At 40.5% G+C, this 26,710-nt stretch overlaps 1 protein-coding gene across 1 annotated transcript; it reads left to right on the top strand.

The window, feature by feature from the left end:
- Nucleotides 1-22,909: 22,909 nt before the first annotated feature.
- CXHXorf66 (chromosome X CXorf66 homolog) lies at nucleotides 22,910-26,349 on the top strand. The gene is made up of 3 exons (XM_012782487.2): nucleotides 22,910-23,056; nucleotides 24,095-24,251; nucleotides 25,298-26,349. Exons 1-3 carry the CDS (start codon nucleotides 22,969-22,971, stop codon nucleotides 26,166-26,168), a joined length of 1,116 nt encoding a protein of 371 aa, XP_012637941.1. The 5' UTR covers nucleotides 22,910-22,968; the 3' UTR covers nucleotides 26,169-26,349.
- The last annotated feature ends 361 nt before the right edge of the window (nucleotides 26,350-26,710 follow it).

The following is a 26,710-nucleotide window of genomic DNA, read 5'->3' as shown; positions in this document are numbered from 1 at the left end:
AGGAAATGAACTTTAGACAAAAGCCTTTACACCTTTGTCTCTATAGGCCTGGAAAGGACCTGGTGGGAACACCTGGTGAAGCCACCTGTCCTTCACAACAATTGCTCCCCTTCTGGACCCCTCACCTTGGCTCCCAAAACTAATCCCCACTAAGACAGTTGTTTAGTTGTATGGTTCTAGTATATAATGAAAGAATTTAAGGTACTTGACATATAATGGGAAAGAGCTTTTGGGACAAGAAAGCCTTCCAGGTGCCCCTTGAACCATGCTATTCCAATCCTTCCCACTTTCTTTGTTGTCATACATCCATTTCTTCTTTTTTGAGACAGAGTCTCGCTTTGTTGCCCAGGCTAGAGTGAGTGCCATGGGGTCAGCCTAGCTCACAGCAACCTCAAACTCCTGGGCTCAAGCGATCCTGTTGCCTCAGCCTCCCGAGTAGCTGGGACTACAGGCATGTGCCACCATGCCTGGCTAATTTTTTCTATATATATTATTTAGCCAATTAATTTATTTATATTTATAGTAGAGACGGGGTCTCGCTCTTGTTCAGGCTGGTTTCGAACTCCTGAGCTCGAGCAATCCGCCCACCTCGGCCTCCCAGAGTGCTAGGATTACAGTCGTGAGCCACCACGCCGGCCCATCCATTTCTGAGCCTGATCTTCAACTCCTGCTAAACATGATCAGAATTTGGAAAGGTGTTTTGAGATGTTTGACACGATTTACAGGCTACCTGAAATTGTTTACAGACCACTCTAAACCATTTCAAAATAGCTTTTTCAGTAAATCTTATGTAAAGCTTCAAGGTTATCTCAAATTGCAGTAGGCCGTGGTTAGGAAACCGGGCAGCCAGCAATCAGCTTGTAGTGTTTTTTGTTGCCCAACAATCAGCTTTGGTTGTTTGTTTATTGATTTGTGTGAAGGGTAACTGGCCTCTGTTGAACATTTAACTAAAAACATGTTATAAAGCAATTAGGCTTATTTCACTCACTAGCATTATGTCTGTCCTGCCAATCCAATTTTCTAACAACAACAACACAAGTTGAACCAGACAAAAATCTAACCAACCAAGTTCTCAAAACTGTTTGTTGAATGAATGGATGATATTATGGCTTAATAACAACAACAAAAAAAGCATGTTAACCAAGTTCCCTCTTCCTCTATTTTCTATATGATCTACCTTAAGCATACTTAGCAGGAAAAGAAAAATATATTTAAAGGGAAAAGATAATTAAAGCCAGAAGGTAACTGACATCCATGATGGGCAGCGCAGTGAAGAGAGAGCCAAGATACCTGCCTATGCAACAGAAGTCCCAGCCCTAGTTCTTCCCTGCATGAGTCTCAATTTTCTCTTCCGAATCCCTCTGAACTTCAAAAGTCTTAGATTTGAAATGTTCCCAACACAAAGAAATGATAAATGTTTGAGGTGATGGATATCTTGACTAGCCTAATTGGATCAGTATATGTTGTATGCATATATCAAAATATCAAATGTACCCCATAAATATTTACAATCATGTATCAATTTTAAAAGTCTATGTGCTGAGTGGTGTTGAAGGGAAAGCTATTCTTTAACGTTCAAATTTCTAGAACATCATCTGTAATTAAAAATTATACATATATGAATTTTTTAAAGCCGGTATGGATGTGCATCCTAAATGTTAATTTGACTCTCTCTAGGTGGTGTGTTTCTGAGTGATATGTTTTAATTGTTTGTATTTCCTATTTTTTAATGGTGGCATAAATTCTTTGTTTTAAAAAAATAAACATTTTTAAAAGTTGCAGTCTAATCATGATGAATCAGAAACTCAGCATTACCTTAGAGAGTGCAGCATTAAGTTTGTTTCTCATGAGTTTTTAACAGACTTGATCTTGATAAGTCCCAAAGTAACCCTGTCAGGTGGGTAGACAGTGTCTTGTCTCTGTAGAGACATTAGCATTAGCACATTAGCATTTTCAGCTGGGGTTTTGCAAAGAAATGAAGCCCCAATGCCCTAAGGCATCCGCCCTTCGTAATGAATTAACTTCTCTGTTATGCATTTAGAGAGGTATTAGTTGTTTCTCCTTAGAGAAACAGAGGAAATTGAGGAAATAGTCACTCCAATAATTTTCTCTGTTCAGCAGTTCAGCCAAAGAATGCCAGTTTAAAAAGACTACACACCAGGCGAAAAAACTCACCAACCTGACCATTTGATTCGTAGTGTCTTAAATTTTACTTTGTGCCATAGGTTAGCAAAATGTTTTGAATTAATTTTAATTACTGCTATAGTTTCCAGGAATGTACACAGAATGTTTTAAAGATTACTTTTCCCTGGGTACTATAAATTGTTGAACTTTACAGTTATTTAAATAAATTCTTTTAGCAGCGCAATTTATCCATAGGGATTAGTCAGGCTTTTGATGCACAAGGAACCAGTATCTAGTGAGCAGGAATGCCTTTAAAATACAAAGATAAGGCCAACCTGGTGGCTCACACCTGTAATCCAAGCACTCTGGGAGGCCCAAGCAGGCCAATCGCTCAAGGTCAGCACTTTGAAACCAGCCTGAGCAAGAGCAAGACTCCATTTCTACTAAAAATAGAAAGAAATTAATTGGGCCACTAAAAATATATAGAAAAAATTAGCCAGGCATGGTGGCGCATGCCTGTAGTCCCAGCTACTTGGGAGGCTGAGGATCGCTTGAGCCCAGGAGTTTGAGGTTGCTGTGAGCTAGGTTGATGCCATGGCACTCTAGCCAAGGCAACACAGTGAGCTCTGTCTCAAATAAATAAATAAAATACAAAGATAAGATTGAACAAGGTCAGAGGTGCAATTGAGGGTGGTTTACCAACCAAATCAACCAGCTCCTACAGTAGCTATTTGTGAATCACACAGGTTTTTTTCCCAGTCCCATCCAGACCCTCATTTGCTCTGCAAGTCTTAACTCCAGATAATAATAACAGCTGAGAACTTCATGTGCATTTCCTCCTCACAACTCTACCATTTAAGACAAAGAAACTGAGGCTTTCATGCTTTAAATAACTTGCTAAAGATTTCACATTTAATAATTGGTGGACATTCCCAGGGCTGTGGCTCACACCTGTAATCCCAGCAGTTTGAGAGGCCAAGATAGGAGGATTACTCAAGGCCAAGAGTCCAAGACCAGCTTGGGCAACATAGCAAGACCCCATCTCTACAAAAAATAGAAAAATTGGGCAGGGGTGGTGGCACATCCCTGTAGTCCAAGCTACTCAGGAGGCTGAGGCAAAGGGATCACCTGAGCCCAGGAGTTTGAGGTTGCAGTGAGCTATGAAGATGCCACTGCAGTCTAGCCTGGGCAACAGAGCAAGATCCTGTCTCAACAACAACAACAAAAAAGCAAGACCCATCTAGATTCTGCCTATAAGAAACCTATTTTATTTATTTATTTATTTATTTATTTATTTATTTATTTATTTATTTATTTATTTATTTAAGGGACAGGGTGTCGCTCTGTCACTCAGGCTGGAGTGCAATAGCATGATCATAATTCACTGCAACCTTAAATGCCTAAGCTCAGGCAATCCTCCCACCCCAGCCTCCCCAGTAGCTAGGACTACAGGTGTAGCATGCCTGGCTAATTTTTCTATTTTTTGTAGAGATGGGATCTCGCTATGTTGCGCAGGCTAGTCTTAAACTCCTGGCCTCAAATGGTCCTTCCACCTCGGCCTCCCAAAGTGCTAGGATTACAAGGATGAGCCATCACATCCAGTTGGCTCTTGCTTTTTTATTTTTTTTTATTTTTTTTTTTATTTTGAGACAGAGTCTTGCATTGTTGCCCAGGCTAGAGTGAGTGTCGTGGCACCAGCCTAGCTCATAGCAACCTCAAACTCCTGGACTCAAGCAATCCTGCTGACTCAGCCTCCCGAGTAGCTGGGACTACAGGCATGCACCACCATGCCCAGCTCATTTTTTTTTCTCTCTCTATATATATATATATTAGTTGGCCAATTAATTTCTTTCTATTTATAGTAGAGACAGGATCTCACTCTTGCTCAGGCTGGTTTTGAACTCCTGACCTCGAGCAATCCGCCCACCTCAGCCTCCCAGAGTGCTAGGATTACTGGGTCTTGCTTTTTTGACAATCTCTGCCTTTAATGGAAGTGTTTAGACTATATACATTTAGTGTGATTACTGATATGGTTAGGTTTAATTTTATCTTATTATTATTACTTTCCTCTCAATTTGTTCTCTTTCCCTTTTTCATCTTTTTCTGCCTTATTTTGAATGGAGTATTTATTTATGGTTTCATTTTGTTTGGGATTAACTGATTATTTATGATTTCACTTTATTTCCTCTGTTAACTTATTAGCTATACCTCTTTTTTACTGTTTTAGTAATTGCTTTAGGGTTTGTTGGATACATCTTACCAGAGACTACCTCCAATTGTTATTATGCCATTTCACATATAGTATATGAACCGTATAATAGTATACCTTCATTTCTCCTATCCTGTCCTTTGTGCTATTACTGCCATATACCATACTTCTACGTGTATTATAAACCCCCAGAAAATCTGTCTGTGAAGGTTCCCCCTTCACGCACTGGAAACTCTCTCAATGTAATAAGCTGGGACACTGTAGCATTCATCTTTGTTTCTCATCTCCCAGGATCACTGTCCTCTGTTGCCTGATGTCTTGTATCCAGAGACTGTTATTTCAAATATTCTGTCTTTTTGTTGTTGTTGATTCATGTGGGAGAGTAAATGCAGCCCATATTGTTCCATCTTGCTTGGAAGCTGAACTCCAGAAGAGGCTTTTTTAGTCTAGTTGAACCTACTTTGTCTCAGAACAAGGTGGCAACTAGGTAGTTCTTTGACAAATATTTGGGAAAAAATATTGACAAATATTTGGGGGAAAAAGTCTCAGCTAGTGACGGATGAGTGAGACCAGGTCGTATGAAAGAACTTGAGGGCAATGGCTTGGAGCTAAGCATGAAGCAGTTCTTCAAGTGACAGGCAATGTCTGAGGGACACTGGCAAACATAAAAGCCAAGGATTGTGGGAGGACAAATCAAAAACAGTAATCCAAGTGAATGGTGACCCCTCGTACTATAACCTGCTTATTATTGGTGGACAGTGGTTACCCAGTATTTTTATGGATGTTAACTGGGATTCAGAGAGAGGATAGTTTGACTAACTTGCAGTCTTTGAGAGGCTAGTGTGGTTGATTACTGATTATCTAATAAAAATAAAGCACATTAGGCTGGGCACGGTGCCTCACGCCTGTAATCCTAGCACCCTGGGAGGCCAAGGCAGGCCGATCACTCAAGGTCAGCACTTCTAAACCAGCCTGAGCAAAAGTGAGACCTTCATCTCTACTAAAAATAGAAAGAATTTAATTGACCAACTAAAAAATATATATAGAAAAATTTAGCCGGGCATGGTGGCGCATGCCTGTCGTCCCAGCTACTCAGGAGGCTGAGGCAGTAGGATCGCTTGAGCCCAGGAGTTTGAGGTTGCTGTGAGCTAGGTTGATGCCACAGCACTCTAGCCCAGGCAACAGAGTGAGACTCTGACTCAAAAATAAATAAATAAATAAAATAAAGCATATTTATTTGTATATCTTTGAAGTAATCAAGAAGTTTATGGTTATTTTATCCTTGTAGCAAGCTTGTGAAAAGACAGGTACCATTTCTCCCATTTGACAAATAAATGAATTAAAATTTCAAAATGGGCCAGGTGTGGTGGCTCACGCCTGTAATCCTAGCACTCTGGGAGGCCGAGGTGGGAGGATCATTTGGCTCAGGAGTTGGAGACCAGCCTGAGCAAGAGCAAGACCCTGTCTCCTAAAAATAGGAAAATTATGCAGGTGTGGTGGTGTGTGCCTGTAGTCCCAGCTACTCAGAAGGCTGAAGCAGAAAGATTGCTTGAGCCCAGGAGTTCGAGGTTGCTCTGAGCTAGGCTGACGCCACAGCACTCTAGCCCAGATAGATGACAGAGGAAGATTCTGTCTCAAAAAAATAAAAAAATTTAGGCCGGGCATGGTGGTTCACACCTGTAATCCTAGCACTTTGGGAGGCCGAGGAGGGAGGACTGCTTGAGCTCATGAGTTGGAGACCAGCCTGAGCAAGAGCAAGATCCCATCTCTACTATAAATAGAAAGAAATTAGCCAAACAACTAAAAATAGAAAAAATTAGCCTGGCATGGTGGCACATGCCTGTAGTCTCAGCTACTTGGGAGGCTGAGGCAGGAGGATCACTTGAGCCCAGCAGTTTGAGGTTGTTGTGAACTAGGCTGATGCCATGGCACTCTAGCCCAGGCAACAAAGTAAGACTCTATCTCAAAAAAAATTTTTTAAGTTTTTAAAAATAAAATTTCAAAATGCTTAAATGACCTACCAAAGTTTACACAGTTAACAAGCAAAAAAACAGAGGTTTGACCTGAGGGCCATGGGACTACAAAGCCAAGACCTTAATGACCATCTGTTACACTGCCAAAAGGAAGGCAGATTGAGGTGGGACTTTATAACTATGGGTCCTGAATGTGTATAGGACTACATGAGGTCATTTTGTGTACAGGAGTCAATGAATAATGAAAACCAGAGGCCAGAAGACGTGTTCCAGTTATCTATTGTGCATAACAAACATGGCCGAAACGCAATGGCTTAGAACAGCAACTGCTTTATTATCTTACATTGTTCTGTGAGTGAACTTGGCTCAGTTGGGAAGTTCCTTAGCTGCTCTAGGGGTATCTCATGTGGTTGCAGTTAGATAATAAGATAGCAACTGGATTGGAGTCATACGAAAGCTTGAGTGGAATGCCAGGAATTCCTCTTTCTCCTTGTATCTCAGGATCTCTCCATAGAAGGTGGCCTTTCCAGCAGGATATTTAGACTTTTACATGGTGGCTAAGAGCTCCAAAAAGTGAATGTTTTCTTCCAGCCTTCACTAACAGTTTCTTTTTTCTTTCTTTCTTTCTTTCTTTTTTTTTTCTTTCTTTCTTTTTCTTTTTTTTTGAGATAGAGTCTCACTCTGTTGCCCAGACTAGAATGCTGTAGCATCAGCCTAGCTCACAGCAACCTCAAACTCCTGGGCTCAAGCGATCTTCCTGCCTCAGGCTCCCAAGTAGCCAGAACTACAGGTGTGTGCTGTTGGAGACTAAGACCCTCCACATTCCAACGACTTGTCCTGACTTGTCCTGACTTGTCCTACGCATGGAAAATAGCCTAAGACGAAAATAGCACCCAGCCCCCCAGCTATAGTTCCGAGAAGAATGCATTCCATGACATGCTTGCTCCAGGGCATGCTACCTGCAATTGTTCCCAACCCCCTGCCAGGTTGGGGTTGAGTGATCCATCACAAATAGCTTTTGGTGCCATTAAGATGCTGATTGGGGCTGATTAGCCCACACCCAAGCCTCATCATCCCCCCACTCTATTTTTCTGTTTCTACTTCCTTGTTTCTGTATATAAAACCTACTAAAAATCCAAGTAAAGTAGACCTTGACAACCCTTTGCTTGGTCTCGTTCCTTTCTCTTGCCCATCTCTTTCAGGCACGGTCCCCCTCGCCCCCGAGAGTAACAGAAGGTCCCGCGGGCCGGGACAAGTGGCGCCCAACGTGGGGCCCAAGGTACGGACCTTTGTAGGGTGACGCGAGGAGTGCTCTTCGGCTGAAGGAAACCCTACAGAGACCTTCGTTCTGCCGCTCACAGAGTCGACAGTCTGGTGAGTAAATTTTTACATTGTCACCCCATCGAGATGGGCCATTCATTGTCTAAAGAGGCCGTTTTTATCAAGGATCTTAAGGCCTCACTCAGAGAGAGAGGAATTAGAGTTAAGAAAAAGGACTTAGTAAAGTTTTTTGTGTTCATTGATCGTGCTTGTCCTTGGTTTACCTTCTGTTACTCGCGGGGGCGAGGGGGACCGTGCCTGAAAGAGATGGGCAAGAGAAAGGAACGAGACCAAGCAAAGGGTTGTCAAGGTCTACTTTACTTGGATTTTTAGTAGGTTTTATATACAGAAACAAGGAAGTAGAAACAGAAAAATAGAGTGGGGGGATGATGAGGCTTGGGTGTGGGCTAATCAGCCCCAATCAGTGTGCTACCATGCCTGGCTAATTTTTTTTCTATTTTTAGTCGCCTGGTTAATTTTTTTTTTCTATTTTTAGTAGAGACAGGGTCTCACTCTTGCTCAAGCTGGTCTTGAACTCCTGACATCAAACAATCCTCCCACCTTGGCCTCCCAGAGTGCTAGGATTACAGACATGAGCCACCACGCCTAGCCTCTTCACTAACAGTTTCTGCCTGCTGCCACATGTTTTAGATTCTTGTTATGTCAGCACTCCACTTTCAGATATCAATTTCTATTTTGGTTACCTATTATTATATAACAAACCACCCTAAAATTTAGCTTACAACAATCACCATTCCACTATTTATCGTCGATCTGTGGGTTTATTGAGTTCAGCTGTGATGTTCTGCTGGTTTTGCTTGGGAGCTTTCATGCAGTTGCAGTGACATTGTAGCTGAGACTGGAGTCATCTGGAGGCTTGACTGAAACACTGGGTCACTGGGATAGCTGAACTGTTCTGTCTCTCCATATGGTCCAAGGGCCTCTAGCCTCCCCATGACATCTCCATGGAATCTCTGTAGAAGGGTGGCTAGATATTTTACATATTGCTCAAGCTTCCCAAAAGTGAGTATTCCAATAGACAGAAAGAAGAAACTTCCAGTCTTCTTAAAGGTTAGGTATGGAACTGACACAGCATCCCTTCTACAGCATTCTATCAGCACCAGTCACAGGCCAACCCATATTCAATGTGAGTAGGGATTATGCAAGGGTGCAAATACCAGATAGTGTTGTTCAATGGGAACTATCATCAGAATCTAGCTACCATAGATGGCCAAAGGCACACTTCACTTCCTTTGTAATTATTAAACTCCTTGCCTTGGGTTTTGTTTTTAATGTCTGTATGTTGGAATCCAATGGACAAAACCTGAGATGGATTACCAGACTCACCCAATCAGCAACTACATTTCTCAGAGAAAAAAGATAACCATAATTCACAGCTGCTGAGTTAACAAGGTCTCTCCCTGCTCTAGGCCAAAGAAATTGAAGCTGATGTTTAGTTCTAAAATAAATTCCTGAAAATTTATTCTCACACATCTTTCAGAACTTTATGTGAGAGCTCACATATATTACAAAAAGCAATTTTAAAGTTGTTTGATTACCAAAGAGGAATTGACAGTGGACCGATGATGCAATAGTAACAAATATATTTTGAAATAAATTTCTGGAAGTTCACCCAAATGTAAAAGTTATCTGCAAAAAGATAAAAATCATAAGACCTAGTTTGAAGGTGGCAAGAATACCTATAGTTTAAAGGAAAGACCATTTATGTTTATACAGGTCTTCTAGAGAACAAAAACATCAAGGCAACTTTGTTTTATTACTGACAGAAATAAATAAGAAACATATAAAATCCAAAAAAAAAAAAAGACCCAGTTTGAATCACCTTGGTTAAAATTAAAACACAATTTCACAGTATCACATGGTGCAATAATGGAGGGCTTTTCAGAAGAGGTCAGAACTGGCAGGTAAAGTCTGACAGATGTCACAGGTCAAGTCAGACAAGATGTGTGGTAACTGAGAGGTTAGCTACTTAAGGCAGGGGCAAACTCATTATGCTCTATCGATGCTGGCTTTTTTCCTGTTCCTTACATGCACCAACTTCTGACCTTACTCAGAACCCTTTCCTAAGTGGTTCCCCACACCTGGAATGCTCTTTCTCTGTCCCATCAACTGAAGTAACTTAATGTCACTAAATTTCAAAACTTATACAGACCGGGCACAGTGGCTCATGCATGTAATATTAGCACTCTGGGAAGCCAAGGCGGGAGGATCGCTTGAGGTGAGGAGTTCAAGACCAGCCTGAGCAAGAGCGAGACCCCGTCTCTACTATGAATAGAAAAATCAGCCATGCATGGTGGCATGCACCTGTATTCCCAGCTACTGGGGGGGGGGGTAGGCAGGAGGATCATTAGAGCCCAGGAGTTTGAGGTTGCTATGAGCTAGGCTGACGCCACTGTGCTCTACCCAGGGTGACAGAGGGAGACCCTATCTCAATAAATAATAAATAAATAAACTTATACACATTTGAGAAACTCCCAGAAAACCACAATGACATATCGTTTTATGCTCACTAGTTTGGCCAAAATTTCAAGTTCTGGCAATTTCAAATGATAGCAAGGATATAAACCAATGCAAACTCTCATACACTCTGGTGGGAATATAAACTGATACAACCACTTTGAGGAAGGATATTAGATTGTCTTGTAAAAGTTGAACATTTGCATTCCCTACAATACCATTCTTTTCTTTTCTGGGTATATTCCCTAGAGAAACTCTTACACACATGCACTGGGAGTCATGTACACAAGCATTTATAGCAGCATTGCATGTCATGGTGAAAAACTAGAAACAAACCAAGAGTCCCTTAACAGGAAAATGGAGGAAGTACATTTGGGCACATTCATAAGCAGAATTCTATACATCAGTGGAAAAAGAACTACAAGTACACATAGCAACATGGATGAATCTCATATGCAATTTTAACTGTATAAAGCAAGTCACGGGAGAAATGTAAAATATCTTTCATTTTTATATATTTCAGAATCAAGCAAAACTAGAGACCCATAACTTCTGGGGGAAAAAAACACTAATGAAAATTACAAGAATGAAAAAAGTCAGGATGGTGGCTATCTTGGGGCAGGGAGACAGGAGGATAGGGTCAGAGAGGAGCGAGCACACAGGGAGATTCAATGGCATTGGTGGTGTTCTTAAGTTAGTTGCTGGATTCATGAGTGTTCATTTTATTACATAGCTTCCAAAGTTATATATACATCACTTTTATATATAACCATATTTCTGTAATTTGTACTCCTTTGTATGTTACTTCCTAATGAAACTATTTATAATTTCAGATTATATTCCCAGTTTATTTTCTAAATCTCCTAGGTCTGCCACATACTACATGTGGGAACTTGGGCATGCTACTTAGCCATTCGGAGCCTCAGTAGGCTCATTTGTAAAATGAAAGTTATAATGCCTAGCCGGCCACTGGGGAACTCCTGTGAGAATTCTATACCTGGCACCCGGTGGTGTTACTAAGTGCTAGCTCTTCTGGGGGACACTGTGTTCAGATGAGCAAACCATCCAGCCTGAACCGCTTGTAAAGATTTAGTGAAAGCAGTCAGTTTTTCTTGATTGGGGACTCATGTTTTCTTACAGTGTCCTTCTCACTTCTCTTCCACTCCTGGAGGGAAAAATATCTCTGATCATTAGAGCCCTTTTTAACCACTTCGGTACCGCTCTCACCAGCCGCGAAACCTTGCCCACAGCCGGCAATCATAGTCCACAGGATAGTTCGTGCTGTGCATTGACAACGAATCCATTTTGATCTTGTGTGATGAGGAAAACTTTAAAGCACTGAAACGTGTTTTACTTTACAGGCAGCTTTACTTGTAATGTAAATCAGAATAGGTAACATATACATATATGTTTTCATTAGGTTATTTTTAAATGTTCACAATTTTATTTTGATAAATGAAAAATTAGAAAAATCATATCACAGCTGTTGGCTAAAGTTGACACTCGGCTGTGCGCCTTCATATCACGGCTGTCGCTAAAGTCGCTGTGCACATTCATCTGTGGCTATCGACTGTAGTCAACGCTCCTACCAAAGTGGTTAAATGTAACCTTTGGTCATTAACTTTGGTGTTTGTGTTCCTTGCCCACACAATGGCAGAATAGACAAAGAAGTGTGAAATTCATACTGGAATGTCAAGATCTCCTTTGGAACACACAGTCAAAACCTTCTAGAAACAGCCTATTACAATTTCATTAACGTCAGTCACTGAATAAATTAAGACTGGACCAACAGTTCAGATCAAACCTGCTTCTAACCCTTTACGTGGTAATGAATAGAGCACATTAACAGGCAAATGAGATTTTAAAATAAAATTTCTAGTACCACAGATGATTCCTACAGGTTCTTACCTGAGATCTTTGGCATATATATATATATATATATGTGTGTGTGTGTGTGTGTTTGTGAAGACATTTGAGAGCACACATGTGTACACATGTTGTGAGCATGTACAGGTGAGAACACAGATGACTTTGCACTGGCAGGGAAGTCTTTCTGGCTAAGCACAGGGGCATAGGGAGGAAGAAGTTGCTACTAGCCTTCTTACCAGAAATGCCCAAGCCTGTGAAGAAGAGGGATGTTGGTAGCTGCTGATAGGGGGACATTTGAAATTCCAGTGAACGTTGGTCTCAGCCTCTTTCCACCTCAGCAGCATGCCCTGTCCAAGAGAGGTGTGGCTGGGGGCTGCTATCCTGAGACCAAGCATGTAGAATCTGCCTGTGACCCACTGTTCTGAATTAATGGCTATGGGGCCCCTTTTGTATTATCCTGTTGTTTATACACACAGCCACACCAATTTGTATTACATAGAGCTCTTATGGTTACAAATAGCACCTAATTCCAACCAGTGAATCAAAGAAGCAATAAATTGATACATATAATCAAACTACTGAAAGGGCAGGGTTGGCCAGACACAGTGGCTCATGCCTGTAATCCTAGCACTCTGGGAGGCCGAGGCGGGTGGATCGCTCAAGGTCAGGAGTTTGAAACCAGCCTGAGCAAGAGCAAGACCCTGTCTCTACTAAAAATAGAAAGAAATTAATTGGCCAACTAAAAATATATAGAAAAAAATTAGCCGGGCATGGTGGTGCATGCCTGTAGTCCCAGCTACTCAGGAGGCTGAAACAGGAGGATCGCTTAAGCCCAGGAGTTTGAGGTTGCTGTGAGCTAGGCTGACGCCATGACACTCACTCTAGCCTGGGCAACAGAGTGAGACTCTGTCTCAAAAAAAATAAATAAATAAAAAGAAAATGAAAGAGCAGGGTTGCAGATGGCCTTGTGAATGACTTGGAAAACTCTCCGTCTTTCATCTTTATGTTTCTCTTTATGTTTATTTTATTTTATTTTATTTTTTATTTTTGAGACAGAGTCTTGCTTTGTTACCCAGGCTAGAGTGAGTGCCATGGGGTCAGCCTAGCTCACAGCAACCTCAAACTCCTGGGCTCAACCGATCCTCCTGCCTCAGCCTCCCGAGTAGCTGGGACTACAGGCATGTGCCACCATACCCAGCTAATTTTTTCTATATATATATTAGTTGGCCAATTAATTTCCTTCTATTTACAGTAGAGTCGTGGTCTCACTCTTGCTCAGGCTTGCCTCCAACTCCTGACCTCGAGCAATCCGCCCGCCTCTGCCTCCCAGAGTGCTAGGATTACAGGCGCGAGCCACCGCGCTGTCCTTTATGTTAATTTTATTTTCTCAGTTAGCTTATTCTTGCCAACAGGAGCCATGTCACAGGCAACTTTGGAATCACATCTTTTCCAGGTTTACTATCACTGGTGATTACCAGAACTTTGTGGGTTGTTTTTTTTTGTTTTGTTTTGTTTTCTTGTTTGTTTGTTTTTTGAGACAGAGTCTCACTCTGTTGCCCTGAGTAGAGCCATAGCATCAGCCTAGCTCACAGCAACCTCAAACTCCTGGGCTCAAGCGATCCTTGTGCCTCAGCCTCCCAAGTAGCTGGAACTACAGGCATGCACCACCATGACTGGCTAATTTTTTCTCTATGTATTTTTAGTTGTTCAGATAATTTCTTTCTATTTTTAGTAGAGACAGGGTCTCACTCTTGCTCAGGCTGGTCTCGAACTGAGCTCAAACGATCCACCCGCCTTGGCCTCCCAGAGGATTATCAAAAGTTTAATCTGGGAACTTCTTAGCCCAGATTGTTTGGAAAACCTTGGGTGAAGATCTCTAACTGGCTTGTCCTGAGTCACAGGTTCAACCGTAAATGAATCACTGTGGCCAGAGATGGGAAACTATTACTAGTCTAGCCTGAGCCACATGCCCACCCTTGTGGCCCAGGGGGGAAGGATACTATGATTGCTATTTCTTATCAGGACTACTGGGTTGAGGTGGAGAGAAGTGGTTTTCCAAAATAATAGATATTCTCTTCCCAGCAGATAAAACAACTCATCACATTTGTGAAAAATTTTAAAAAGCGGTCATAAAGTTCCATATTTATATGTATATATGATCAACTCTATTGATTGTGTTGTTTATGTCTTATATCCCCTTACTAGTTTTGTGTCCAATTGATTTATTTTGTACTGAAAGTTGTATATGGCTATGCTTCTATGTGTCCTTGTATAGCTTTTACTTCTTTGTTTCATAAAGGTGAATACTAGATTTGGTTGGCAGCCACTCACTTTCCTTTCTTGGGCCCTTCTACTACCCTTTCTGGCCCTCATTCTCAAATTCCCTTAAGTCCCTGATTTCTTTCTTTTTTATTTTATTTTATTTTATTTTTTGAGACAGAGTCTTGCTTTGTTGCCCAGGCTAGAGTGAGTGCCGTGGAGTCAGCCTAGCTCACAGCAACCTGAAACTCCTGGGCTCAAGCAATCCTGCTGCCTCAGCCTCCCGAGTAGCTGGGACTACAGGCATGCACCACCATGCCCGGCTAATTTTTTCTCTATATATTAGTTGCCCAGTTAATTTCTTTCTATTTTTAGTAGAGACGGGGTCTTGCTCTTGCTCAGGCTGGTTTTGAACTCCTGACCTTGAGCAGTCTGCCCACCTCGGCCTCCCAGAGGGCTAGGATTACAGGTGTGAGTCACCGCGCCTGGCCTCTTTCTTTTTTTTTTTTTAACTGCTATTTTTTTTTCTTTTTATTTCATTATATTATGGGGATACAAATATTGTTAGGGTTACATATATTGCCCTTCCACCCCTCCCCCCTTAAGTCCCTGATTTCTGCTATTAATGTCATAGGTATTATCTGCTGGCCTACTTCATTGACTCTCTAAAGGTGGACAGTACATCCAATAATAACAGCTAATATTTCTTGACCACATTTCTTATGTGCTAAGTACAATACTAAGTGCCATACATGCATTATTTAATTTAATCTTCATTGTAACCCCATTCAGAAGTTTCTGTTATTTTTCCCTTTAAAAAATTTTTTTGACACATAACAATTGTACATATTTATGGAGTACATGTGATATATGATACATGCATCAGTGTGTAATGATCAAATCAGAGTATTTAGGATATCCATCACCTCTAATATTTATCATTTCTTTGAGTTGGGAGCATTTCAAATCTTCTAGCATATTTTGAAATATGCAGGCCAGGTGCAGTGGCTCATGTTTGTAATCCTAGCACTCTGGGAGGCTGAGGCCAGGGGATAGCTGGAGGTCAGGAGTTAGAGACCAGCCTGAGCAAGAGCGAGACCCTCGTCTCTACTAAAAATAGAAAAAATTAACCAGGCATGGTGGCACATGCCTATAGTACTAGCTACTCTGGAGGCTGAGGCAGAAGGATTGCTTGAGCCCAGGAGTTGGAGGCTGATGCCACGGCACTCTAGCCTGGGCAACAGAGTGAAACTCTGTCTCAAAAAAATAAAAAAAAAATTTTAAGGGTTCAGAAGAACTCAAAGGATAAAGGAAATCTGAAATACCTCTGTGTGATTTCAAAGTTTTGTAAGGCATATATTATTTTTTAATTAAAAAAATCTAATGGAAAAAAGGCAAAGGCCTGAGGTGGAATTGTACTGTCAATTGAGGCCCAGAGGAGGGCAGTAGAGAGCTATGAGGCGGCAATCCCAGAAAGGTTGTTCCTCCCTCTTGCCTGGAAGAGAGCAAAGGCTCAAATTCACTGTGTGGGTGCTGGGAGGAGCTTGGGTACTATCGATTCCTATGGGAACAAGGCAATCAGATACAATGGGAGAAATCAGAAAAGTGGCAAAGGTTCAACTCTGGAGATCCAAGGCAAGAGAAACCAGGAGTAGGCATTCTCCATCGAGAATGATCAAAGGGACCCAGGAGTAGCTCTCTGGAACAAATGACCTAGTGTGATTTCTAGGGGTCTTGGAGACACAGCCCTGTTTAGAAGCTCTATGCTAAGTCTTTGGACCCTACCCCTCTGCTTTTAAAATGGACAAGGATGACACAAAGCTGGGATTATGGTGAGGGGAGTAAGACAGGTCATGCAAATGCAGGATCAGATCCTTTCTTATTTAAAATGTTTGCTATTTTGTTCATCATGGACTTTTGCATTAATTTGTATTCCTTAAATGTTGCATTAAATACTATTTATCTTGATTACTGAGTTTTGGGGCACCCCTTAAATTTTGTGCTAGAGGCAAATGCCTCACTGGGCCTCAGTCTACAAGAACAAATATGAAGCAAGAAATGTGCATCTTTATAGTACATCTATGATGCACAGTTTTAATCAAAATTCTATCCCAGAATTTCTGAGTGAAATGAATAATTACTAACATGCCTGTCATGTAAACTTGCAAATGAAATAACTCTATGTTAAAGCCAAAATAAAAGTGTTTCTGTATCTGTTGTGAATATGAAATTAATGTTCAAATTAATTTGGAAGCTATTTCTGAAATATTGGCTTTAAGATATTTGTCTATCCTTTATCCATCACTAGGGGGAAAAAAACCTGATTTTTAGGCCGGGCGCGGTGGCTCATGCCTGTAATCCTAGCACTCTGGGAGGCCAAGGCTGCCAGATTGCTCGAGGTCAGGAGTTCAAAACCAGCCTGAGCAAGTGTCAGACCCCATCTCTACTATAAATAGAAAGAAATTAATTGGCCAACTAATATATATATGTATAGAAAAAATTAGCTGGGCATGGTAGTGCATGCCTGTAGTCCCAGCTACTCGGGAGGCTGAGGCAGCAGGATTGCTTGAGCCCAGGAGATTGAGGCTGCTGTGAGCTAGGCTGACGCCATGGCATTCACTCTAGCCTGGGCAACAAAGCGAGACTCTGTCTCAAAAAAAAGAAAAAAAAACTTATTTTTAAAAAAGTCGACAAATATATTTTTCACTTTATAAGCCCTGCTCAAATTTTATTTATTTATTTTTGTAATTCAACAATGTGTGAATATATGTAAGATTTTTTATTTTTTTTTTATTTTTTTTTTTTTTTTGAGACTGAGTCTCACTTTGTTGCCCAGGCTAGAGTGAGTGCCGTGGCGTCAGCCTAGTTCACAACAACCTCAGACTCCTGGGCTCAAGCAATCCTCCTGCCTCAGCCGCCTGAATAGCTGGGACTACAGGCATGCGCCACCATGCCCGGCTAATTTTTTCTATATATATTAGTTGGCCAATTAATTTCTTTCTATTTATAGTAGAGACGGGGTCTCGCTCTTGCTCAGGCTGGTTTCAAACTCCTGACCTCGAGCAATCCGCCCGCCTCGGCCTCCCAGAGTGCTAGGATTACAGGCGTGAGCCACCACGCCCGGCCTATTTTTTTAACAATTTATTTCAGCATATTATGGGAGTACAAATGTTAAGGTTATGTATATTGTCCATGCTCCCCCTCCCCCCTGCTCAAATTTTAAAATGCAGTTTATTCAAAAAGCAATAAAATAACATGTTCTTATTTTTATACAGTTAAAAAGTATTTGAGGAGCAGGATTATTTAGAGTTTAGGGTAAAACTGACTTGTATTTTCCAATGAATATTTAATTTTGTTCTATTCCAATGGCCCCAACTGCATTTCAAAGACTGCAACTTTTATAGGACATGTTCATTCATCTCTTTTCTATTCATTTTAGAGGTGAGGAAATAGAATTAAAGAAAGGCCTTTAGCACACAAGCCTTTCATATCCTGGTCCCTGCTGACCCACTCTAGCCTTATTTCCAAATTTACCTCTGCCTCCACCTCCAGCCCTGGACATTGTTCATTTTGGCCATATGGAAATGAAGTTCCCTCAACCATGCTTTCCACATATTGACTTCTCTGTCTACAATCCAATGTCCTTTCCCTCCTTTTGGGGTTCAAGGAAGTCCTACTCATATTAAACAAAACAAAAATCCCAATTCAACTCAAAAGTCATCTCCTCCAGGAGTTGCCATTCTAAATAGATACTCTTTTTCTGTGGTGGCACATACCCTGTAAGAACACCACAGCTCGCCTAACAGTACACACTCACACTGCCTAGTGATTGGTTATGTACATGTCTGTCTCCTCCATTAGATTTTGAACTCACTGAAGTCAGGGACTATGTCTATCAGAATGTTCATTGCGGCCGGGCATGGTGGCTCACGCCTGTAATCCTATCACTCTGGGAGGGGAAGACAAGAGGATTGCTTGAGCTAAGGAGTTCGAGACCAGCCTGAGCAAGAGGGAGACCCCCGTCTCTACTAAAAATAGAAAGAAATTAATTGGCCAACTAAAAATATATAGAGAAAATTAGCCGGGCATGGTGGCGCATGCCTGTAGTCCCAGCTTCTTGGGAGGCTGAGGCAGAAGGATTGCTTGAGCCCAGGAGTTTCAGGTAGCTGTGAGCTAGGCTGACTCCACGGCACTCACTCTAGCCTGGGCAACAAAGCGAGACTTTGTCTCAAAAAAAAAAAAAAGATATATAAAAGACTTCAATGTAAGGTATGAAACCATGAAAATCCTAGAAGAAAACATAGGAAAAACTCTCCTAGATATTGGCCTATGCAAAGAATTTTGACTAAGACCCCAAAGGCAAATATAGCAACAACAAAAATAAAAATATATATATTTTTAATTAAATTAAAAAGCTTCTGCACAACAAAGCAAATTCAACAGAGTGAATAGACAACCTTCAGAATGGGAGAATATATTTGCAAACTATACGTCCAACAAAAGACTAATATCCAGAATCTTCAAAAAATTCAAAAAACTCAGCCAGAAAAAAATAAACAAACAACTCCATCAAAAAGTGGGCACAGGCCAGGCGCGGTGGCTCACACCTGTAATCCTAGCACTCTGGGAGACCAAGGTGGGCGGATTGCTCGAGGTCAGGAGTTCAAAACCAGCCTGAGCAAGTGTCAGATCCCATGTCTACTATAAATAGAAAGAAATTAATTGGCCAACTAATATGTATAGAAAAAATTAGCCGGGAATGGTGGCACATGCCTGTAGTCCCAGTTACTCAGGAGGCTGAGGCAGTAGGATTGCTTGAGCCCAGGAGTTTGAGGTTGCTGTGAGCTAGGCTGACTCCACGGCACTCTCTTTAGCCTGGGCAACAAAGTGAGACTCTGTGTCAAAAAAAAAAAAAAAAAAAAAGTGGGCAAAAGACTGGGCATACTTGTAATCCTAGCACTCTCGGAGGCCACAGTGGGAGGATTGCTTGAACTCAGGAGTTTGAGACCAGCCTGAGCAAGAGCAAAACCCCATCTCCACTAAAAATAGAAAAAAATTTGCTGGGAGTGGTGGCATACTCCTAAGGTCCCAGTTACTGGGGAGGTTGAACCAGGAAGATTGCTTGAGCCCAGGAATTTGAGGTTGCTGTGAGCTAGGCTGATGCCACAGCACTCTAGCCCAGGAAACAGAGCAAGACTCTGTCTCAAAAAAAAAAAAAAAAAGAGTGGGAAAAAGACATGAAAAGAATTTTTTCAAAAGAAGATAGACAAATAGCCAAGAAACATATGAAAAAACACTCAAATCACTAATCATCAGCGAAATTCAAATTAAAACTACAATGAGCTACCACCTTATCCCTATCAGAATAGACATTATTAAAAAGTCAAAAAAACATAGACACAGAGAGAAAGGAACACTTACACACTGTTTGTGTGACTGCAAATTAGTACAACCTCTAAGGAAAATGGTATGAAGATTCCTCAAAGAAAGAAATGTAGACCTACCATTTGAACCAGCAATCCTACTGTTGGGTATCTCCTTAAAGGAAAAAAAAATCATTTTATCAAAAAGACCTCTGTACTCAAATGTTTATCACAGCACAATTCACAATCGCAAAGATGTGGAATCAACCTAAGTGCCCATCAATTCATGAATGGATAAAGAAAATGTGGTATATATAGCTACCATGGAGTACTACTCAGCCATAATAAGGAATGAAATAATGTCATTTGCAGGAACTTGGATGGAACTGGAGACCATTATCCTCAGTGAAGTATCTCAGGAATGGAAAACCAAACACCACATGTTTTCACTAATAAGTGGGAGCTAGATGATCAGTATGCAGGGGCACATAGATGTAAAGGCCATTGGAAACCAAGAAGGGGGAGGATAGGAAGTGGGGTGAGAGATAAAAATTTACCTACTGGGTACAAGGAAACTTATTCTGTTGATGGGCACACCAAAAGCCCTGACTTAAGCATTATACAAGGTATCCATGTAAGAAAGACATTTGTACTCCTTTATGTTTTAAATTAAAACAAAACAAAACAAAATGACAAAAAAGAAAAGCTTCTTATACTTTTCCTATCACCAGTCTATCATTCACTCTGTTCTAGCCAAAAGAAGCATTAAATGACCACTGCAGTGATGCTGTTAAATTTCCTTAAACTTATAACCAGAATCCTCTTCTTACCAGGGCTGGATTAAAATATGTTTCTTGTACTAACCAAAAAAAAAAAAAAAACCAAAAGAAAATAAATCAGTATATCAAATAGGTATCTGCACTTCCATGTTTATCATAGCAATATTCCCAATAGCCAAGATATGGAATCAACCTAAGTGTCTCTATCATTGAGTGACTGGATAAAGAAAATGGGGTATATATTTACATAATAGAATATTATTGAGCCAAAAAAATGGAATCTTGTCATTTGCAGCAACATGGATGTGCTTGGAGGACATTATGTTAAGTAAAATTAGCCAAGCACAGAAAGACAAATATTACATGTTCACACTAAAATGTGGGAGCTAAAAGAGTTGATCTCATGGAGGTAGCACGAAGAATGGTAGTTATGATAGGCTGGGAATGGTGCGAAGTGGTGAAGAGAGTTAGTTAATGGGTACAAACATATGATTAGATAGAATGAATAAGTTCTAGTGTTTGACAGCACAGTAGGTGACTATAGTTATTAATAATTTATTGTATATTTCAAAATAGAGAAACTTATTGTATATTTCAAAATAGAGAAAGAGAAGATTTAGAATGTTCTAAAAAAAAAAAAAAAAAAAAACGATAAATGGGCCGGGCACGGTGGCTCACACCTGTAATCCTAGCTCTCTGGGAGGCCGAGGTGGGCAGATCGTTTGAGCTCAGGAGTTTAAAACCAACCTGAGCAAGAGGGAGACCCCGACTCTACTATAAATAGAAAGAAATTAATTGGCCAACTAACATACATAGAAAAAATTATCCGGGCATGGTGGCGCATGCCTGTAGTCCCAGCTACTCAGGAGGCTGAGGCAGCAGGATTGTTTGAACCCAGGAGTTTGAGGTTGCTGTGAGCTAGGCTGACGCCATGGCACTCACTCTAGCCTGGGCGACAAAGCGAGACTCTGTCTCAAAAAAACAAAAAAACGATAAATGTTTGAGGTGATGAATATCCCAATTACTTTGATTTGATCATTATACATTGTATACCTGTATCAAAATATCACATTTACCCCATAAATATGTACTATTATTATGTATCAATTTATGAATTAAAAAAATTTTTAGATACAGGGGTCTCACTCTGTCACCCACGCTGGTGTGCAGTGGGACAATCACAGCTCACTGCAGCCTCAAACTCCTGAGCTCAAGTGAGTTGTCTGTCTCAGCCTCCTAAGTAGCTAGGACTACAGGCACGCACCACCATGCCTGGCTAATTTTTTAATTTTGGGTAAAGACAGGTCTCACTATGTTGCCTAGGCTGGACTTGAACTTCTGGCCTGAAATGATCCTTCTGCTGTGGCCTCCCAAAATGCTGAGATTATAGGCATGAACCACCATTCTGGCTTTGTATTAATTTTTTTTTTTTTTTTTTTTTGAGACAGAGTCTCACTCTGTTGCCGGGGCTAGAGTGAGTGCCGTGGCGTCAGCCTAGCTCACAGCAACCTCAAACTCCTGGGCTCAAGCGATCCTTCTGCCTCAGCCTCCTGAGTAGCTGGGACTACAGGCATGCACCACCATGCCCGGCTCATTTTTTCTATATATTTTTAGTTGACCAATTAATTGGATTCTATTTTTAGTACAGACAGGGTCTCACTCTTGCTCAGGCTGGTCTTGAACTCCTGACCTTGAGCGATCTTCCCACCTTGGCCTCCCAGAGTGCTAGGCTTACAGGCGTGAGCCATTGGGCCCAGCCTGTATCAATTTTTAAAAGTCCATTCATGACAATCTCAGCTTCTAGCATGCACTCCAAAACTCATCCAGCCTCCACTCACTTCCCTATTCTAAAGCTGCTTTCACATTTTTAGGTATTTGTTACAGCAGCACTCCACTTCTTAGTACCAATTTCTGTCTTAGTCTCTTCAGGCTGATAAAACAAATTACCATAAACTGGATGGCTTATAAACAACAGAAATTTATTTCTCACAGTTCTGGAAGCTAGTAGTCTGATATCAGGGTACCAGAACTGTTGGGTTCTGGTCAGAGTTCTCTTCTGACTGCAGACTTCTGACTTCTCCTTGTATCCTCATGTGGTATAAAGAACAAGCTAGCTCTCAAGCCTCTTCCTACAAGGGCACTAATTCCATTCATGAGAGTTCCATCCTCATGACCTAATTACCTCTCAAAGCCTTCACCTCCATGTACCATAACATTCAGGATTAAATTTCAACATATGAATTTTGAAAGAACACAAACATTGAGTCCATAGTAGGCTACAAAGTGTTTCTTTATCATTTAATAAGAAGAAATAGTTCTTCCATTTCTGGAGCTATCCCATTTTCCCTTACCTTCTTTAAATACTTCCTTCTCTGATTAATAATGCCTCAATTTTCTTGTTTTTAATTCGATAGGAAGGAGAAATAAATGATTAAAAATCATTTGATAAAGTTTGTCCCCAGAAGCTATCCTTCCCCATGGTGTCAGAATATAACACAAACTGATAATGATGTCATAAACCCCTGGAACATACTGAACCATATAAAAGCCAGTAGTTACCTTAGGAGAAGAAACATTTGAATGAAGCCCTGGACATGAATCTTTTTATTTATATCATACTTTTGTCCATTTGGACATCTAATTGTTTAAATTCAAACCAAAGTGATGTATCTTCTACTACAGGTATGTACTTAACCTTAAAACTTATAAATTATGATCTATTTATAGATTCAAGCACTTAACTAGAAAATCTTACTGTGTTTAAGAAATCTGTCACTATTGGTGTTACCATTAGTAGGTCTTCAAGAGTTTCTGGAACAGTAGCTGATATTTTGACTTTTTTGTGAAAAACCCAAGCAAAATACAAGCATAAAGAGTATAGACTTATGGTTCCCTTTCACCCTCCTTCCCCACCCAATCCACTACCCTCTCCCAATCAAACTAGATAATATTATATGAATAGATCTGGCATGGGACTTAACATATAGTAGGTTTTTTTTTGTTGTTTTTTTTTGAGACAGAGTCTCAGTTTGTTGCCCAGGCTAGAGTGAGTGCCATGGCATCAGCCTAGCTCACAGCAACCTCAATCTCCTGGGTTCAAGAAATCCTTCTGCCTCAGCCTCCTGAGTAGCTAGGACTGCAGGCATGCACCATCATGCCCGGCTAATTTTTTTGTATATATATTTTTAGTTGGCCAATTAATTTCTTTCTATTTTTAGTAGAGACGGCGTCTCGCTCAGGCTGGTTTTGAACTCCCGACCTGGAGCAATCCGCCCGCCTCGGCCTCCCAGAGTGCTAGGATTACAGGCGTGAGCCATCGCGCCCGGCCAACATATAGTAGGTTTTTAACAAGGGTTTGCTCTTGTCCCATCCCCTTCCCATCACACACATTCACACACACACACACACACACACACATTATCACTCAAGTGCACTCACAAGCATGACATAATGATACACATACTAGAAAACCTAGATAATGTAATGGTTCAGGGGTAAGCCAGGTCATGGTTTGGATTAGCCAGAGATGCCTCCCAGATTTGACTTCTAGACTGTAGCTGGGGACTTGATAGAGGGAAAAAGAAAAAAAACAAACAATGGAACACTTATCAGGCTTTAAAAATCATTGATTTGATTTTGATCTATAGTGACAAACCACTATCAAAGTGGAAGAAAACTAGGTTACCTAACACCTTCTTTGATGATACAATCTCTTTGCAGGAGCTAAGCCCCTTGAATCAATGGAGACAAAAATGGACAGTTTTAGGAGACGTCTACTCATTATCGTAATTGGTGTTATGATCATAGCCTTTGTCTCTACCTGTTTTTGTTTCCTCCATTTTAATTGTATGAGTGATGATGCCCCCAAAGCAGGAATGTAAGTTTTACATCTTTAAATTAAGAATACAGGCATGTGTGTGTATACATATAGTGGAAGTTTCATTGTTGTTCAGGTTACTTAATGTTAACTTTAGATTTCTAAAAAGCTTCCAATCTCTTTTGGGTGGATACTTTCACTTAAATTATATCGGCTCTTGGGGGTGGGGTAGTGAAAAAAATCGGCTCTTAAAGATTCTCAAGTATATTATCAACTTTATCCATGGCTGTTTCCTATTCAGGGTTCAGCTGAACTCTAGGCTATTAATTTAATTATAAATTCAGGGTAGGAAAAGTGGGCATGAGTATCTGAATAAGAATGAGAAAATGAAGAGAGAGAGAGAGAGAGAGAGAGAGAGAGAGAGAGAGAGAGAGTTGGGTCATTATTTTCCAAAGACAATAAAATGTTTTGGATAATCTGTCATTTTAAGATTTAATATTCTGAAAAATTATTCACTGTTGTTATTCTCATGATCTCAGTACCTGCCTTTCATATTGGAGAATCAGATTGGCCCTAATATGCTAGTTCCCTAAAAATTTCCCAATCCAAGGACTTGTGACAAAAATGTGGTACCGGTGCTCTATTCCTTTAGTTTTAGAGGAATATTATGAATTTTTATATGCATGAATAGATAACCTGATGTTGTAAATATGATAGGAAAACAATGACTTCCGTTGTAAAGAGGTTTTTATTTTCTTGTGACATGTTATCAGTTTGTGACTTTTTTATAAAATGTTTAATTTCTGGAATAAGTGAGACATTTCTCTCTTTCTCTCTCTCTTTCTCTCTCGACAGTAGATTTGAAACAACTATGTGTCATTCCATTTATAGGCTATATGGTCATCTAATGTGGTTGAATTAGTAAAATATTCTTAAGAAAAAGCATTCAACATGAGTTCATATCTGTAACATGAGTCATGGCTTTCACCATACTCCAATTCTTACTGTGTTCAGTTTTCTTACTAGAGCCCAAAAAGGACCAAAAGTCTAAGCTGACACAGTATTCTGTTTTCTGATGTTACACTCTAAATTTTCTATACTTTCAGGGTCAAGAAAGACGGTGTAGCAGCCAAGAAATCCAGGTCATCCAAAATGTCATTCAGTGAATCCAAAACAGCCAGTCTCTGCAGTCCAGAAAAACAACCTATGCTATCCACTGTAGACAGGTTATCTAGGCCCTTGAATGCAGAAAAGTCATCCATACCATCCAGTACAGAAAAGTTAATTAGGCCATTAAGTCCAGAAAAGTCATCCATACCATCCAGTACAGAAAAGTTAATCAGTTCATCAAGTCCAAAAAAGTCATCCAAACCATCAAGCTCAAAAAAATTATTCAGGTCATCTCACTTGGAAAAGTCATACAGAAAACGCTCTTTTAAAAAATCATGTAAGCTATCCCATGCCCCTAAGCTAGTCAGTACCTTCAATACAGATAAGCCAGCCAGTCTATCATATCCAGCCAGGCCGCCATCCAAGACACCGTGTCCACTTTATCCACAAAATCAAATCTTGCCACCCAAGTCATCCAGGCTACAGAAATTGGCCAAACCACCCAGACGTCTTAAAAGATCAGTGAGTATAGGCAAGGCAGCCTTGTTATCTAGGCCTCAATTAGCCAATACCTGTCAATGCTACAAGGAAAGATGCCTTGTTTGCCAAACTTTTTCTGAGCCGTTGCTCAATGATATTTCTGAGACAAAGAAGAAACAAGCACAAAACCTACCTGTTTCTAGTAAAGTGAAGTATTTTCCCAGGTCCTTTCATAAGGTAGATTCCAGGGGCAATACATACCATGATAATATGAGCGACAGTGATATGATGACATATAACAGTGATGATGACAGTGACAGGGAGATAACCATTATTTGCAATGTGAGTCAAAATGAAGTCATCTTTAAAGGGACTCCAAATAATTAAGGGCTCAATAAAAATAAAATCCAATTGTGAAGGAGCAAACTTATACCAACTATTTTATGCTCATCATCTTTTAAGACACTGATAGAGGAAAAATCCAGTTGTGATCACTACTGAGATTAGCCCTATCCATCTTGGAGGCAATTTATTTAGAAAACAGAAATTAAATGCATGCCATAACAAATTATTGTTGTGTCATTGTATTTTAGCGTGAAATGCTCTTTTTATGTATCTTACTTAGATCTGCTCACTTGTATGGGAACCACAAACACACACACACACATAAACCTAGAAAGGAATTGCAAGATGGGTACCCTGGACTCCTCCTTTCCTTGGATTAGCTCTCAACTGAAGTCCCAATCCAATTAAGTTTAGTTTTTAATGTCTATGTGCAGTCCTCACAGTTTAAAACTGTCTTTTTTTCTGTAGTGCCCAGCGCTTATTTGAAATAACTCTCTGCTATGGGCTGAATGTTTATGTTTCCCCTAAATTCATGTTTTGAAACCTAATCCCCTATGTGATAGCATCAGGAAGTGGGGCTTTGG

The sequence above is a fragment of the Microcebus murinus genome, chromosome X (assembly GCF_040939455.1).
Source record: "Microcebus murinus isolate Inina chromosome X, M.murinus_Inina_mat1.0, whole genome shotgun sequence".
Lineage (NCBI taxonomy): Eukaryota > Metazoa > Chordata > Mammalia > Primates > Cheirogaleidae > Microcebus > Microcebus murinus.
This window is presented reverse-complemented; position numbering and strand designations above follow the sequence as displayed.